This window comes from Cervus elaphus, chromosome 12 (assembly GCF_910594005.1).
Source record: "Cervus elaphus chromosome 12, mCerEla1.1, whole genome shotgun sequence".
NCBI classification, from domain to species: Eukaryota; Metazoa; Chordata; class Mammalia; order Artiodactyla; family Cervidae; genus Cervus; species Cervus elaphus.
The window spans coordinates 33,230,550-33,248,811 of NC_057826.1; the positions used below are offsets into that span (position 1 = coordinate 33,230,550).

At 39.8% G+C, this 18,262-nt stretch overlaps 1 protein-coding gene across 4 annotated transcripts in view; it reads right to left on the reverse strand.

The window, feature by feature from the left end:
• Positions 1-18,262, reverse strand: part of PELI2 (pellino E3 ubiquitin protein ligase family member 2) — a 202,226-nt gene that overhangs the window by 18,870 nt on the left and 165,094 nt on the right. For 3 of the 4 annotated variants that reach the window (XM_043918931.1, XM_043918930.1, XM_043918929.1), the window contains exons 3-4: positions 7,537-7,638; positions 416-613 (exon numbers count right to left, since the gene is read on the reverse strand). In XM_043918931.1, coding sequence (XP_043774866.1) covers positions 416-613; positions 7,537-7,638 — 300 coding nt within the window. The remainder of the gene's footprint in view (positions 1-415; positions 614-7,536; positions 7,639-18,262) is intronic. The other variant, XM_043918932.1, reaches the window with a different exon arrangement.

Genomic DNA, 18,262 nt, shown 5'->3' on the forward strand with positions numbered 1-18,262 from the left:
GTCTTTTAGCTTTGTTTTGTTCTTTGTGATATCACGTCTGTAATTCCCAGTATTGAACAAAGTAAACTAACAAATTTTTGAATGAATGAACAACATTTTCTTTTGAACCCCCATTATCTAGATCTGATCATTTGTTTTTCCTTCTGAAATAAATCCCCTTAAATCTACCATACGTTATATGTGGTAATATACATACTTTAAGAAGTCACTCCATATTTTATAGTTAATATGGCAAATATAACAAGTAGTGACAGTTATTTTCAGCTTTTTAATAAGTTTTTCATGAAAATGAAAATTTCAAAATCTAAAACCAGAAGCATTTTGCAAAGCAAATATTCTGGCCACAATTAAATGTTATATATATGATGATAATGGGTGTTTTTCTAGAAACAATGTACTAATTAATAGTACTTACTCCAAGAAATATGTTTTTGGAAGAGTCGAATCCAGCTGCGAATATTCGTGCTGTGTAAGGTTCGTTCCTGTCACAGACTATCCTGCAGGCAAACCTAGATATGGTGCTCTGTGTAATCTGTGCTTCATCATTGTTCTGACTGCCAGAAATTGTGTCTGTAACGACGAAGTCGATAGGGCTTTCTGTTGATCTGCCCACCTAAATAAATCAAATTATAACTCATGATCCACTCATATCCAAAAATATGTCACCATATTCATCACATGAAATAAGTGTTCAGGATCCTTTAATATTCATTATCTCTACTAGGAAGGTTAGAATAAAAATTTTAAGTCTGCTCCTTCTCTTGTTTAAGGGAGGTGTTATGGTAACCAACCATCAGATTTTAAATGTTAAGAAAAAAGCTCCATTTTCTATTCTGGAAGAAAACATATCTCACCCCAAACAGGTGTATGATCAGGTAGAAACATAATTTATTACTATCATAGAAAATCATTCCTTTTTCCCCTCTTGTATTTCCAAGTGAAAAAAAAAAAAAAAAACCCAAGATTTTAAAGGCAGCCAGCAAACTAAAGCCCTATTTCCCCTACTCTTGCCAGGCTGCAGACCCCAGGGCCTGGTTTTTTACACTGAGTGAACCCACCTGTGACTCATGGCACAGCCCTACCCCAGACTTAAGAGACCCAGTGCCTATTTCCCTTCCTCCGCGTAAGTTAGAACGGTGTAAAAGGCTACACAAGTCAACCCAAAGCTTGAGATACAGTCATATGAAAGGTTTAAAAATGCTGGTCACAACAGTTCAATTTTGAATTTTTAAAGAATTATCCTGGCAAGATGTATAAAGCTGACAATAATATTTTATTGGCTTACTTCCTTGGTAAGTTTAAATGCTGCCAGAAAGAATATATTTCATTAGCATGATCTTAAGAGTTCCAACAAAGCTTTTCATATTCACTAAATCCAAATAAGACAGGTACTGCTGTGTCCTGCGAAATATTTGTTACAGGTAAGGAAGTCCTCATGTCAAAATACTAAATTGTCTATGTAATGATGTTCTATGAATCTCTAACTATGAAACAGTAATAAATGTTATATATGCCAAAGATATGTCTTAAAATAATTTATATGTAAACAATATCTTGTTAAACATGATATTAATGTTCTCTCCTAAAGGCAGTGACTCTGATTCTGAAGCTGTCAATGGAAGGAACACACGGAGCTCCAAGGTACATACATATATAAGGCCCCCGAATTCAATTTCCTAGGTATCTTTATCCTGATCTCAAAATTCTCTCTAAAGCATAAGCATTGTAAAAAACAGAAAAACAGACATCTATTTTCTCTTTTTTTTTTTTTTTAAACAATGCTTAATTTCTTGTCCTATTAAAATGTTCCTGGAATAAACTAAACCACCGGGTTCACTGAAACTTAAATAGATGCATTTATCCTAAACATATGGATTTCAGGTTTAGAAAACATACACCTTTTTACAAAGTGCAACATAAAATTTAGATTATAAACTTTACGATTCATCTTTCTCAAGTTGCAGAATCTTCCCTCTGCTAGATTCACTGAAAAGCTGGATGTGTAACTCAGAAGCTCTACTGATTCAGATTGCTCTGATTTTTTCAGGCTTTTTTTTTTTTTTAAACTACTCTCCTTAGCTACTTTCAAGTTTATAATACAGTATTATTAACTATGATTACCATGCTGTATATTACATACTCAGAACTTCCTCATCTCACAGTTGGAAGCCTGCAGTGTTTGACCAGCATCTCCCAATCCTGAACCCCCTGTAACTCCCATTCTAATTTCCATTTTTATGTTTCTGAATTCTTTTCATATTTTACATATAATTGATATTATACAACATTTGTCTTGCTGTTTGATTTCACTTTAGTTTTTTTAATTAGAAAAGTAACAGATACACTGCAAAATATTTTACAAATATAGGAAAGTACACAGGAGACTATGCCAAACTCAGAAACAAATCTATCTGTCCTGAACCTCTATTCCATTGAAGCTCAGGAGTAAAATGTGAAAAGTTCTAAAACTGCCAGGTCATCACACGAACCCCCGAGCTCTCACAAAGACACAGGCCATGACCTAATTTCTGTCACCTCCGTGGAAGAGGGCAAAGATATCTCACGCTCTGTTAAAAGCTCAAAGCTAAAACCACACTCCAGCACAGCGTCACACAACTGTTCCTTGTCTACAGAGATTACTGTCTTCAAGAAAGGCCATTCCCCATGTATTAAATTAATGTCTTGATGAATTAACTGAAATTGCCTGTAAAACATGACATTTTATTCCAACTGGAACATACTGCTAGGATCAATTATTTCAAGTCAGGATACTTACCTGAGTGGTCATTTAATATTTATCAGTTCCCTTCCACTTAAATCTAACTTGTAGAGTGTTAGTATATTTCTATACTTTAGGACACAAACCTCATGCTGCCAGAGGTGGGAGGACTAGGCCACTTTCCTAATGAAAACTCACCTAATGTGGAAGACTTGGAGCCTGTCCTTTCTCTGACTGTTGGATCCATTCTACATTATTTTAAGGTTATTCATGTGGACCAGCCATGATGTATTTGAATTCCATTTTATATTCATATAGTAGGCACAAGGGGAATTTTTCTCCCTGCTGCTGACTGATACACACAGCATCATATGGCACTTTCAGTTGTGTATGGATATGAGAAAAGTTTGGGTTTGCCTGGTTGTCAATCAAAGTCAGTACAGGTAAAATGGTATAGAAACACCTGAAAGGGCTTCCTTCATCTTCTCTGGACAAATCAATCCTACCTGTGCCCCTGCATATGTAACCTTATTTTCTCACTTCCCTCCTATTACTAGGATGAGCTATTGCTGCTCCTATCCACAACCTATCTCTCCATGGGTGCTAGGCAGCCCAGTATTCTGCCCTTCGCAAGGATTTTGCTCCTGATGTTGGCCCCTTGCTCTGCTGAATCACCCATTTCTCTCCTAACTGGATCATATGGTCAGCCATCAAACATTCTGGAGCTTCTCAAATTCTGGGACTGTGAGGTAAAGGATTCGTTTTTTTGGTTTGCTTTTAAAATTTCAACCTGTCACTTAATATCTTTTCAAAATATAACAAAAATCAGTATTAGAAAATTGATTATCCACTTGGATGTTTCAGGAATGTCAAACCACTATTACAAATTTCCAAATGCATTCCTTCCCAACTTCCTCACTCACCTCATCCTTGAAGTTTCGCTGCTTGGCTAAGCAGCCTGAATAGCACTGTTCTAGACTAGTCTCTCATTTTAAAAAATGCTTTCCTTTGTTGGAAAGCAATTCTCAAACTAGAGCTCCATTTCTCTGATTCTTTCTACTGGTAATACTTCCTGAAAAACTTGTCACTAGTTACTACCTCTGTTTCCTTACTCATCCTGTAACCCACTCCAGAGCCACTCCATCATCATGCTCTCAGCAGGCCTGGCTCCACTGAAACCCTGCTTGCTGACGTTTCCAGGGCTTACACTCAGCATGTCCCGGTACATCTGTACCTGGTATTAAGTTAATGAAACCCTTCCAGGCTAGTTGGTAAACAGCCCCTTTCTCTTTCTGTTCTCTCCCCAGGTTATCTCATCAAATCCCATTTATTAGCTCCCAAATCCTGATCAATCTCTTTGCTTCAGACTAGCATATATGATCTCCATGTGGATATCTAAGAAACATCTCAAATATAACATGTTTCCAACAGAACCTGAATCCTCTTCAAGCCCTAGTGACTGGCACCCAGTTTGCTCAAGCTAAAAATCAACACCCACGAGTCACCCTTGATTCTTCAATTTCTCCACGCTCATGTTTAACCTCATGTAAATTCTATCAACTCTTCCTCCAAACACATCTTCAGTCCTTCCACATTTCCCCACCTTAGCTCTAGCTGTCATCAGCTCTTTCTTGGTTTGCATCACCTCAGCCTCCAATCTTTCTCCCTGTTTTCACACTTGCCTCCTACATTCTTCTCTGGACAGTCCTTGCAGATATCTTAACCAAATGGAAGTAGAATTTTATCTGTTCCTTGTTAAAAAAATTCTCCAACAGTTTCCCCAAAACTCCAACTCTTTACTTGGCCTAAAATCCCCTTACCCTCTTGGCCTCTGCCTACCTCTCTGAGTTCATCTCACACCACTTCCTTCCTCCTCCACTCTGCTGTGGGGCCTTGGCCCTGCTGTAGTGCTTGCTTCTCTGTGTCTCTCCGTCTACTCCAGAATCTAGGTTCCATGAGAGGGAGCCTTACCTGTCCACCTCCAGTGACTAGATGAGGATCTGACACGTAGTAGGTGCTCAAGAAATAAAACTCATTAATGGACGGTTATGACAGTGAGCTTGAACCTGGTGAGCCACATACACAAACATGCACACACATGTATAATGTTTTAGGAAATAATTTTAAAACAGTCTAACATTTTTTTTCAACTACATAGATGCTAATGAAATGTTACTATCTAGAACTACTATAAACCAAATAAAAAAACAAAAAGCCCCATGAAAACACAAGACGTTGCAGCACTTAGGTGTGAAGCATATGAAACTTTGTGGTCATTTCCCTCTCTGGTTTCTAACACTGGTTTCAGGACCTGGCCAGTTTCCTTACCCCCATGATCAGAATGTATCTGGCATCACTGTCTTCCCTTTTAGGGGCTCTGTAAGACATTTCATCACTGCCTTTGATTCCTTTTCTAAACTGTATTCTTTATATTCTACTTTCTCAATACCGATGCTCATTTCTTGTTGCTTTATTTACCCTTATTCTAGAAAATAATGACTAAGATCTTATTCTGACTATAGTAACATATTTTATCAGTCTTAACTAATTTCTTAAATTTAGATCTAGGTTTGACTTTTTCAGACAATAATATTTTTGACTTCTGAGCCTATTATCTGAGTCCACTATTGGAAATGCAGTAAAAGGCCCGTTCTTGATTCATTCTGATGTTCTGCTTTTAAACATTCAGTTAACCTACAAATCATTTCAATGGGTAGTGGCTGAACAGCCCTCAGCAACAAGGTCCATACTTGAGAAATATGAATGCTGCAATGCTTTTGCTCAGTGATTTCTGTCAGTGGTAGAATTTAGACACATATACTTGTTAAAAGGGGGAAAAAAATTAAGCTTGATTTTTTTTTTAGGGCCTTCTAAGAGTTGCTTAACTCTACTCAGATTAATCTGACATTAATCTCCAGTATGTCCAGTTTGTCTGCAAAAGGAATGAGATTATTTCAGTAAAAATAACAAATGAGTTACGTTTTCTTAATAAATCTATAAATTTTTGTTGAATTACCATGCCTTATTTAAAGCAGTTGAGTAGGTATTATGTAGAGAACGGAGAACTGAGGAGACTTAAATCTGCGTTCTGCCACCAATACTATTTTTGCCCAGTTAAGGTTAAGTTCTTTCTTTCCAAAGATACAAATTTCTCAGTTATAAAATTAAGAGGTTAGTATAGTAAAATTTGGTATTTCTCAGTGTGGTCCATGAACCTCTGAGGGTCTTCAAGACCTTTTCAAGGGGCCCAGGTCCTTGAAGCCAAAATTGGTTTTATAATAATATGAAAATGCTGACATTTGCTCTTTTGGTGACAAAGCAATGATGTGATTTAGTGAGAATCAATAAACAATCCACTCAAAAAGCAGGCGGAGGACCTAAATAGACATTTCTCCAAAGAAGTCATACAGACGGCCAAGAGGCGCATGAAAAGATGTTCAACATTGCTAATTATTAGGTAAATGTAAATCATTTATGTACACTGAGATATCTCACGCCAGTCAAAACAGCTATCATCAAAAAATCCACAAACAATAAATGCTAGAGAGGGCATGGAGAAAAGGGAAACCTCTAGTATTGTTGGTAGGAATGCAAATTGGTACAGCCATTATGGATAGAGTATGAGGGTTCCTTAAAAAACTAAAAATAGAGCTACTATATGACCCTGTAGTCCCACTCTTGGGTGTATATCCAGAGAAAAACATGGTCTGAAAGGATACATGCACCCCAGTGTTCATTGCAGCACTGGTTACAACAGACATGGAAGGAACTTAAATGTCCATCGACAAAGAATTGGATAAAGAAGATGTAGTACATATATACAATGGAATATTACTCAGCCATTAAGAAGAATGAAATAATGCTATTTGCAGCAACATGGATGGACCCAGAGATTGTTGTACTGAGTGAAGTAAGTCAGGTAGAGAAGGAAAAGTATCGTATGATATCGGTTATATGTGGCATCTACACTTGATCTTAGCCAAAAGGCCGAGAAGCGATATATGTGGAATCTAAAAAAATGATACAAATGAACTTATTTACAAATAAGACTTAAAGAACAAACTTACGGTTACTAAGGGGGAAGGATGGGAGGGGAATGGATAGTTAACAGAGCTTGGGATCAACATGTACACACTGCTATATTTAAAATGGATAACCAACAAGGACCCACTGTATACAGCATAGGGAACTATCCTCAGTGTTATGAGGCAGCCTGGATGGGAGTAAAATTTGGGGGAGAAAAGATGTATATATAACATATGTGCTTAGTTGCTCAACTGTGTCCAACTCTTTGCCACCCCATGGACTGTAGCCTGCCAGGCTCCTCTGTCCATGGGGATTCTACAGGCAAGAATACTGGAGTGGTTGCCATGCCCTCCTCCAGGGGATCTTCCCAACCCAGGGATCAAACCCAGGTTTCCAGCACTGCAGGTGGATTCTTTACCATCTGAGCCACCAGGGAAGCCCATGTATATGTATATGGACAATTGAGTCCTTTGCCATCCACCTGAAACTATCACAACATTATTAATTGGCTATCCTTCAATACAGCTGGCTCTAAAAGTCTCTGTTCTTGTTTTTAGAGTCTCTATTGCACTGAGATCTGAGAATGTAGTCTTTACAATTTCTTTTTGCAATTTTAGAACTGTTTTCTTAGTCTTTTGAAAACCAAAGAGGAATAATTTTAATATTATCTTCACCTTTTTCCCCTTGGACATCACCAAACACTATTGTGCCAGGAGTTCTGACTATGTTTCAAAATGAAGAATTGAAGGAAAAATGTGGTAAAAATTTCCATGAAAAAAGAAAGATGTTACCTGAAACATATCCGTATCTTTATCATGTGTGTACTCAACCACCACAGTCTGATTCCTTGACAGAGTGTACGATATACTGTGTTGACCTTTGCAGCTGATAGCCTGATAGTGAAAGAAAAATATACAAAAATTCATTAAAATTTCAACAACTTATCACAGTTCTGCTTATAATTAAGAGACATCACTCTATCAGCAAAACCCAGCACAAGCTCATGGTTTCCTAAAGACCAGAGCCTGATCCTGCTATGCCCTGAATTACCGAAGAGTCAACAGTCACAAGACTGGATTTACCAAATATTCATCTCTAATAGGAACAATATTTTACTTAAGTCAAATCAAAGTCAATTTACTAGTTTCCAAGCCCTGATTTAATCACAGCCCTAGAAAAACATACACTTTCTCCATGTTACCTTAACTTAGTAATAGAATTTTTCAGACTAACATGATTTAAAATTTCTTAATTTATTTCACAATGAAACAGGTAACTCAACAACATTGTGTAATGGTATTTTTCCTATATGATAGGGATTATAATGAGAGTAAAACAATCATTGAAAAAAAGTAAATATTCTACTAAAACTTCCATATACTAATGCACTATTTTAGCCAATGATAATTATACGCTGATCTTCATCTTATTTAAATCTTGTATAAGCAGTTGCTTAAGCCGGATAGTTTTTGAGTTAATAAAAAAACGTAGCTAAGTTAGTTTTATCACCTCTATTTTTAGACTAGACTAAACATAATAGTCTTTGGTTTAGTGAATCTAGAAACCAATAATACAATATTGTTCTAGAAACCAATAATACAATATTGTTCCTTTTTCCTCCATAATGATATATTTCACTACATCTTAAGTGTGGTCACATACTTTTAAATTCCAAGCTAACAAAAGAGGTTTATTTAAATTCTACTCCACATTATTTCAATTACACTGTCCATTCTACTTCAACCTAATTTATTTTCATTTCTAACATTTTACATTAAATATGATAAAACTTTAATAAGCCTATCTATTAAACATTTATTGAATGATCACACTGTACGAAGGCCAAGGAAGACTAAACATCTGGAAGTAGCTAGACATATATATATATATATATATAGCACATTAATGAGAATATACTCTGAACATTTACATTTAACTAATACAATTGCTTATAGTAATAAATAGTATAAGATTCCAAATCAACTTTGAAGTTAGCCTGGTTAACCTCATGGTTATTTAATCAGCTGCCCTCAAGAACGTCGTCATTGAACTGATGTTTTGTTGTACATGTGTCATGAAGATAATGCAAGTATTAGAAATAATAATTTACACATTTAATATTATTAGGGATCTAAAAAAATGCTTTTTTGATTATTCAACTCCAGTAATAAATACAATTTTAAATTTTCATTGCTCAGAGTCCCATGAAATCAGTGGTTATTGATACATGACATTTTTTCAAAATCAAATTAATAAAGAACTATTTCCAATTAAGATAAGTGGATGTTTATAATTAATTGAAAAAACCCACTTAAAATATTTTATTAAGCTCAGAGTTACAAAACTGATAACCAGGAGGTGATTATTTATACACTAACTTATTTTAGGATTCCTTAAAAAGTATCTATTGCATTTAAGTTTTCCACTTGTAAGTACACCAACTCAACTTTTTTGGCACATACTCTACACAAAGTAACTGTAGTTTGCAAATTATCTGCAAAAGGAGTTAACAAATGCTGGAACAGAACGCCTTTAAAAAAGTTGGACATTTTTGTATGATGGTACCCTCTTTAAGTACAGTGTTTCTCAAACTTAAACCAGAGTTGCCTTAACTGGAAGAGAGTTATGTGAGCCCCTGGCAGAGTAGCCTGGAAGTGAAACTTCTCATGCTTGAAACGTTTTACCTTGAAATCGGTCTGAAGTTTGTACTCTATTCTTTTAACATGCTGTAGTTTTAACATTTAAACATTTCTTACAAGTTTGCTGGGAGATCAACGCCCAGGAAGACCTGCTGTGCCCACCCCATGACCTAGGCTTCCGGGCCACTCTGGGAAGTCCTGGAAATAGGCATTTTACAGGCCCTAAGTTGCTTCTGGCCCAGTTCTTCTAGAGTGTTTTATTCTAAAACTACTCCTGTGACCCAGACTATCATGAGAGAGAATAAGGCTATTTATAGAGAGAGTGAGCCCAGTGCCACACCTGGAAACAGACCAAAACCAGGGGAACCAAAGATCTAGACCAGCCCCTGTCGGAGGGGACCCCGAGGCTTTAAATGCTGATTCAGGACACCTTGAATGATGAGCCCATTTAAAGACAAACTGCAATTTCAGACCTTCTCCAGTTTCCCAAATGTGGCTATAAATGTGGATCACCAGTCTTAGGTGAATGCTTTGAGCATAGGAAAATACATTTTCTGAGACTATTTAATTAAGAAAGTTTTAAACACAAGCTCCGTTTTGGAAGTCTCTGGATTTGGGGAAGATGGAGAAGTGGGAAAAGAGATCCTACAAGGTGGAACAAGTCCCAGAAGGTGATGAACTCCCCACTGTGGTGGAGATGGCTGAGGAACTTCAGATCCTTGTGACCTACCTAAACCACTTCCTGTCTGGCAGGGGTGTCCCTCTGTCAGTGCTGAGTGGGGAGGGGAGGCCTTCCTGCAAAGAGCCCCACCCAATAGGCTGTATCTACAGCGGGGAGAAACATGAAGATAAGTTGGCCCCAGAAGACTGGATTTAAGCCAGGACTGAGGTTTGGAGCAAATGGGGGCAGTCAAAACCCGGGCCACCTCTGGCCACCAGTGGGCCCCCCAGAAATAACGGAGGGCCATTTGCCTTTGATGCCATGAATCACGGCTCACATGATTTTGTGCATTCAAGCCTAGAGTCAGGCCAGACTTGGGGGTTTAAGGGAAGGTAAGAGAGCCGTTTAATAAACTTGGCACTAGTTTTTGCTTTCTCTCTGCATATGAGACGTTAAACTTTTCTGGGGTTAGAAAAGTATCATTTTCTCAGCAGTAATTTTAATATTTAAGATATGGGTCTCAGAAAGACAGTTTCTAGTAAGTTACAGATTCACTGACTTGAATCAATCACGTCAGGTATTTTGGAAATAAACATTTTCGCTTAGGCATTGAGTTGCTTTGAGATCTATTTTTGAAATATCAGAAAGGAGAGTAAGTAAAGCTGGATTTCTCTTGGCACTCAACAGAATTCAGTACAAACACAGTTACTGTAATACACTGTGATTTCACTACATTCATTCAAATAAAGAGACCAAGATCTTTAAAATGGTAAGGGGAACCAGCCGAACCAACCCGCCTGGCAGACAATACTGACCTACCATATTTGTTTTTCTATTGTGATGGAGAAGCAAGGTGGCTGACACCCTCTCAGGTTACTATCAGTGCCTCAAAGACAGGTCTGGTCTTCTGTGGTCTCCACCCCTAGCACTGAGAGCATGGCAGGCATTCAAGGAAGGTTAGATGAGTGAATAAACTGCTACAGATTCAAGATGATACTTGGAGTGTCTTTCCTTGGGTCTTCTCCACCTCTCCTTTACCTTTCATTAGCAAAGGTACCAACACTGACACTCTCAGCTCAAATTTATTACGTGAGAATTTTTTTCAGGTTAAAAAATATCAGAATTTGACAATTAAAGATTAGACAATTACAGATCCAGATAATAAAGGATTCCAACTTTATCTAGCTTAGGAAGTTATGCACTGCTCAGATGCCCAAACCATGGCCCTTTCTGAGTCAGGACTCTTTCTTCCCAGCTGAAGACCTTTACTTCTTGGGTTTAGTCCTACTTGTGTCACAGGCTCGGCTCAGCTGAGTTATCCGCTGACATCCAGGCAACAGCTACGGTTGGTCTTCCTGGTTCAACTCCCACTAAATGACAGAGTCCTCCAAGCCTCCAGACTTTACAAAAAAGTTAAAAAAAAAAAAAAGGTTCACAATGTCTACAGAATTGTCTTCCTCTTATAAGCCCCTATATACATATATGGTGGTTTAGTCACTAAGTCATGTCCGACTCTTGCGACCCCATGGACTGTAGCCTGCAGGCTCCTCTGTCCATGGGGTTCTCCAGGCAAGAATACTGGAGTAGGTTGCCATTTCCTTCTCTAGGGGATCTTCTTCATCCAGGGATTGAACCCAGGTCTCCTGCACTGTAGGCAGTTTCTTTACCGACTGAGCTACCAGAGAAGCCCTATATACAAGCCTTTATAAGGCACTTATAAAGATATGTGGTGTTGAAGAAGACTCTTGAGAGTCCCTCGGACTGCAAGGAGATCCAACCAGTCCATCCTAAAGGAAATCAGTCCTGGGTATTCACTGGAAGGACTGATGTTGAAGCTGAAACTGCAATACTCTGGCCACCTGATGTGAAGAGCTGACTCATTTGAAAAGGCCCTGATGCTGGGAAAGATTGAAGGCAGGAGGAGAAGGGGATGACAGAGGATGAGATGGTTGGATGGCATCACCGACTCAACAGAGATGAGTCTGAGTACACTCCGGGAGTTGGTGATGGACAGGGAGGCCTGGTGTGCTGTGGTCCATGGAGTCGTGAAGAGTTGGGCACAACTGAGCGACTAAATTGAACTGAACTGAATAAAGATATGTAATATGTAATGATATCAGAAAGGCAATTCTGCAAGATGCCTAACGAGATGGATTCATGTATTCACGGAAGCCAAAGAGCTTTCAATCAATTTTTTAAAGTATAAGGGAAATAATCTAATCTTCTATTAAGAAGCAGTGGGATTGGGGTTCAGTCACAAAGTAAAAGAGAAACCAAGTGGTTTCTAGAAAATACTAACGTATTAGAATTACAATTTAGCCCATTTAATTCAAGCCTTATAAGGCTGCTAAGTGAGACTTTGGAGAAGGCAATGGCACCCCACTCCAGTACTCTTGCCTGGAAAATCCCATGGACGGAGGAGCCTGTGGGCTGCAGTCCATGGGGTCGCTAAGAGTCAGACACGACTGAGTGACTTCACTTTCACTTTTCTCTTTCATGCATTGGAGAAGAAAATGGCAACCCACTCCAGTGTTCTTGCTTGGAGAATCCCAGGGATGGGGGAGCCTGGTGGGCTTCCATCTATGGGGTAGCACGGAGTCGGACACGACTGAAGTGACTTAGCAGCAGCAGCAGCAAATGAGACTTTATCAACTGTGTAGGGAGAAAAAATGATATTCATCATGGAGGCAGACATTGTTGGTTAATGCCTTTCACCCTGCTAGCTGAGCTGGCTGCTTACAAAAAAGCCTGAAAATGAAAAGACCAGCTCTTCCAGTCTCCTCTAAAGCTAGCACATGGAAGGTGACCCGATCCTAACCAATGGGACTTGTGAGAAATCTGGTGTGGAGTTCCTGGGTTGGAAGATGTCAAGAGAGAATTGTTTCCTTTTTCTGTTAATAGATGAAATGAATGATGATTGAGGGATGGCTGGAGCTGAGATGGCCATCATGCAACATGAAAGGAAGTCCAAAAGATTCAGAGAAGCAAGCTGAGCCTTGACATCTTTGAGCTGAGCCAAATCTGATATGTATCTGCCCCAGACTACCTGCTATGAGAAAAATGAAGGGCTTTAGGGTGCTTTCAGTTGGGTATTTTGTTACTTGCAGTGAAAAGCATCATTATATTGTTTACCCCAAACTTTGTCTCCTCCTGGGTTTCCTAATTCAGTCAATAGAGTAACCATATTCCAACCAATCATACTTAAAACCTTCATGTTGGGACTTCTCTAGTGGTCCAGTGGTTAAGAACCAGCCTTGCAATGCAGGGAATGCAGTTTTGATCTCTGGCTGGGGAACTAAGACCCCACGTGCTGTGGAACAACTAAGCCCACGTGCCACAAGAGTCCCTGGACCACAATGAAAGAGCCCGTGTGTTGCAACTAAGACTCGATGCAACCAAATAAGTATTAAAAAAAAAAAAAGTTTCATGCCATCTCTCAGCCCTCTCTTGCCACTGTTGTCCATATACAGTTAATTATTACTGTCACTGGAGAAGGAAATGACAACCCACTTCAGTGTTCTTGCCTGGGAAATCCCATGGACAGAGGAGCCTGGTGGGCTACAGTCCACAGGGTCACAAAGAGTCGGACATGACTTAGCAACTAAACAATAACAAATTACCCTCATACTTAAAATTTAACCGTGAGTCAAAGGCAAGTTCACTGATTTTACTGCATTAAGGCACAGATCAAATACAAAGCAGAACAAACAATGTGAGACATTTCACTTTTTCTCCTCAAATACAAAGTAGCTGTTGGGCAACCAGTAATTACAAAACTGATTTATTCCCCAAAAGAGTTTTGGGGAATAAAACCAGCTCCTTTATAGCCCATGACTTTCTGCTTTGGAGATTGCTGGTGTAATCTAATCCATTTTCCCTTGAATCTGGGCTGCCCGTAGTAACTTCCTTGACCAATGTAATGCAGCAGAAATGACAGATGACACTTGGAGGCTTGTAGCTTCCCCTTGCTGCCCTCAAACACTTGCTCTTGGCATTCTAAGCCACCACAGAAGACACCTAACTCCCCGGAGGCCACCATACTACAGGAAGTCCAAGCTACAAGGAGAGTCCCAGAGACTGAAATGCCATATGATGGGGGAAAGGCCATGGAGAAGCAAGACCCAGACATGTGAGTGAAGGAACCACCCTAGATATTGACCCTCCAGTACCAGCTGTCCCAGCACTTGCCTCGATCAGACACTGCTCACAGGAGCCCTTCCTAAATTCCTGACTCACAAAATTATGAACAAAATCAAATGGTTTTCTCTAAGCCACCAAGTGTTGCAGTAGTTAGCTATACAACTAATGGCAGCTGAACCAATCAGTTTTCATGGCCTGCTGGGGCCAGAGCATCTTTTCTGTCTTATGTGACTTATCACATAAGGCATCAAGGTGATTTGTGTGTCCCAGGGCATGTGACAGCTATAGATAGCACAGTGCCTTTACAGAGAACAGGGGTTGTGTTTCTGATGGCACCTTCAAAGGCTCCTGAGTGCATATTAAGAGGCTATATTTGTGCATGTTTGTGGCTATAACAAATATATATTTTTACAGTGACAATCTTCAGTTATCAGGTTAAAATAAAGTGAGAGTCACACTGCACACACCACCATCACCCAGATATCTGCGGGTGTCACTGAGGAAGCTATGATGTCCATATGATGTCTGGCAAATCACACATATTATGTACACAATGGGGCATGCCTTACTCAACCAGAGTCAGCCTTATTCAAGAGAATGTGATGTGATTTGTGTGTGTGTATGTGTGTGAATCTGAGTTTCCAGTGAAACGAAATTCTCTTTCTTCAAATCCACAGCATACTTCTATTGCTGTATCTCAGAACCAAACGACCCAAGGGTTCGATAATCCCCCTTGTCAAGACGTCCAGGATGCCGACTACTACAGAACTGATTACTGCTATTTTGTCACACAGCATCAGACTAAATCCAATGAGTGTGTTTTCAAAAGCAGCAGAAGCCTCTATAGTTTCTCTTCTTGTGAACAGATAGAATTAGTGTTGTTTTTGCCTGCCAAAGTAGAGGGCCAGACACCAGGCGTGGCTTAGGCATTAAAGGAACCTTTTCCAGATAAATCTCAAGTTTTCATAGAGCTGCTCTGAAGAGCTCTGCACCTTGTGTTGGAACTTGGTGACATTCTGTGATGCTGTTCACCACATCCCGTCTTTCAGTTTCTAAGGAAACATCTTGGGAAGACGTTAGAGATGCTCTAACAACCCATCCGATGAGGACGAGCCTAAAAATGTCCTGAATAGTCTACTCATGGAGCCAGAGACCCGTTTGTCTTTTGGGTCCCACCAAGAAACGTAACATGAGATTGTGTTCTCTAGAGCCTTCTAGACAATGTCCACAACTCGGCACTCTTTAATAAGGCACAGTAGATTAAGTACAGGCTCCCCAGCCATGTTTTAGGCAAGTTTATTTTAAGCTACTTTAACTGTTCATTCTAATTTGTAAGTTAATATTTCAGCCCATTGTACAATTCAAATACATAACTATGCAAAACTATTATTGCAGAAAGGAACTGATAAAATGGAAAATAACTACATTGACCTTTCCCAGCCATTCTGGTTATAAATACAAACCTTCTGTGATAGGGTGAACTGCTATAGAAACATTTTAATTGACATGGAAAAACTTAATAATGAAATCTGTTTTGGGGTAGGACTGAACTGGGCCAATGAATGCAACCTTCTTTGTTCAAAAACACCTTCTGGTATTTAGAGCAGAAAAGTGCACATTTATGAGCAGATGAATAAGTCTGCTGTGAACTCTGTAGCATATTGGAAATAACTGATGAGTGACTTTACTACCCAGAGCACCATGTCCACTGTGTGGTGCTGGGGCAGTATAGGTGGGGGGGTGGGTACTAGAAGGTTCCAGCACATATGGGCACAGTGTAGCTGCCCTGTAGGTCTCTGGCATTGCTTTGCCTCATTGCAACATCCACTGATAATCCAGCACATGCCTGAACATGGGGCAAAAGGGAATATTCACGCCAGATGGCTGTCTCAATATGACTACTTGGTTTATCCTGCTAAGCTTCCAAGTTTACATGTACTTTGAAAAGTGAAAGTGTTAGTCACTCAGTCATGTCCGACTCTTTGCAACCCAACCCCATGGACTGTAGCCCATCAGGCTCCTCTGTCCATCAGATTTTCTAGGCAAGAACAGTGGAGTGGGTGGCCATTCCCTTCTCTAGGGAATCTTTAGGAAAGGAGAATAAGACCATGTGTGGACACTGCAGAGATCAATGGCCAGTGGATTCTGATGCTGAGGAAAAAGCCACGCTCTGGGCCCCAGATTTAGATCCTAGGTTTGTCACTCACCCACTCTAACCATTTCACAGAAGTCATCTGTTATTACCTTTATAATTTATCAACAGAATGGGTCAATGTCAGTAGCATTCACAACACTGTATTCAAAGCAGAGGGAATGATGTACAACATGGCACTGTCTCTCCTCAAATACAAACCTGGACTTGGAGCCATCACTTTCCTGTAGTCCGTAACACACGCTTTAGAGATCACTGTTCTGTTTAGCTTTAAATATATGTTAGATATTGACTGTATTAATTAGAGATAATCCTGGTTTGAAAAACATGTTTTTCCAGAACTAATGACTTTTATGTCAAGCTGACAAGTATAATTAGGCAATAAATCCTCAATCAGTCTGGTTCAGATTGCTACAGGGAAGATGAGATCTCTGCCATCCTTGTCAATTTATGTATAAAATATGCATGAGTACTATTTCTAAAGAGAGGAGGTGGCTAAAGGAATTCATAATTTATTTTTGCATAAATATACTCTTTAAAATATTCTATCTTTTCAAGGAGCCATATTTCAAATGAGTGCCCAAACCACGGCTACGATTACAAAGTCACAAAATGCCTACTTGGATTTCATCAAAATCAACAGTGTTTCATAAAATAAATAAATCAAAATGATAAGCCTATTTGTTAGAAGCAATGGCGTTGAGCTTGGCAGCGGGCCACACCCACGCCCGTCTGGGATTGGCTCGCTGAGCTATTCCACAAACCTTGGCAGAGAACCTAGTGCATGCACAGGGCTGGGGCAGACGCGGTCAATCAATCCAGCAAACACAGATGCCAGAGAGGATGTCTGAGCAGAAATGTGTTTCTAACTTGGAGTCACTCCTAATTACACTGAAGCTGGATTTGGTCACGGTACCAATCACAGGAGATGACCTGATACAGTTCAGAGACTATGACAACTGAGGGCTGTGGCTGGAGAGCTGGGCAGGGACACGCTGATGTGCCTCGTAGCAATCTGTTCCCAGGGACTCGTACACCGCTTACACCGATGGAAAGAAAACCACCTTGAGGGCAGGAACTCCTGTCTTTATGAATCAGTCTTCGATTCAGGCAGTATACCGCATGGCTAAAAGTACAGATCAGGCTGGTTTCAGCCTTCACTGATGACCAGCTGTGGGACTCTAGGCAGGTTACTTAAATGCTCCGTGTCTGTTTGGTCATCTTACAAGTGCTGGTCCTGGGTCCAGGAAGGTTAGAGGTATCTCAGGGCAAAGATGCTTTAGCGACTTTTATATCCTCCCAGTTTACCACGAAGTGCTGAATGAAGGACAGGTTCAGATCCGAGTCTGTATAAACCTATTAGGCTATCCTAATGTGCCGTCCCCTGTTTGCATTATTTTGTCTCCTGTCTTTTGGAAAATAGGGAAGATGTGCAATTTTCCCACAGAGGACACACATCTAGACACATGAACAGGTTACATTACCAATCACATGTGTGCACTAGTCACCATCAGTGCTGGTCTTTTCTAGTCGTGACTTTGAAAAGGCACACTTTTCAAAGTCATCACCCCACACAGGCTGCATGGCAGCTCCCACGAAGCAGGAGGGTACAAGGAAGGGGTACAATCCTGATGGCGCAAGGCAGAACTCTGGAACTTCCCCCATCTCAATGCCCACACAGCAGAGGTCAGAGCTGCTGACTACCTAGGTAGTAAAGGCCACTGTGGTCTCTGGAGAAGGATGGAGGGGGCGGCGGTCACACTCAACTGGCAGGAGACAGAAACTGACTTCTAACAAATACATTCACCAGAACAGCAGTTTGTTTTCTCTGGAACAGTAGATGTGAGCAAGAAGGGATACAGGAAGAAAAGATGAAGATGCAATATATTTTAAATGCCATGTATTTCAGTGAAAATGAAAACAAT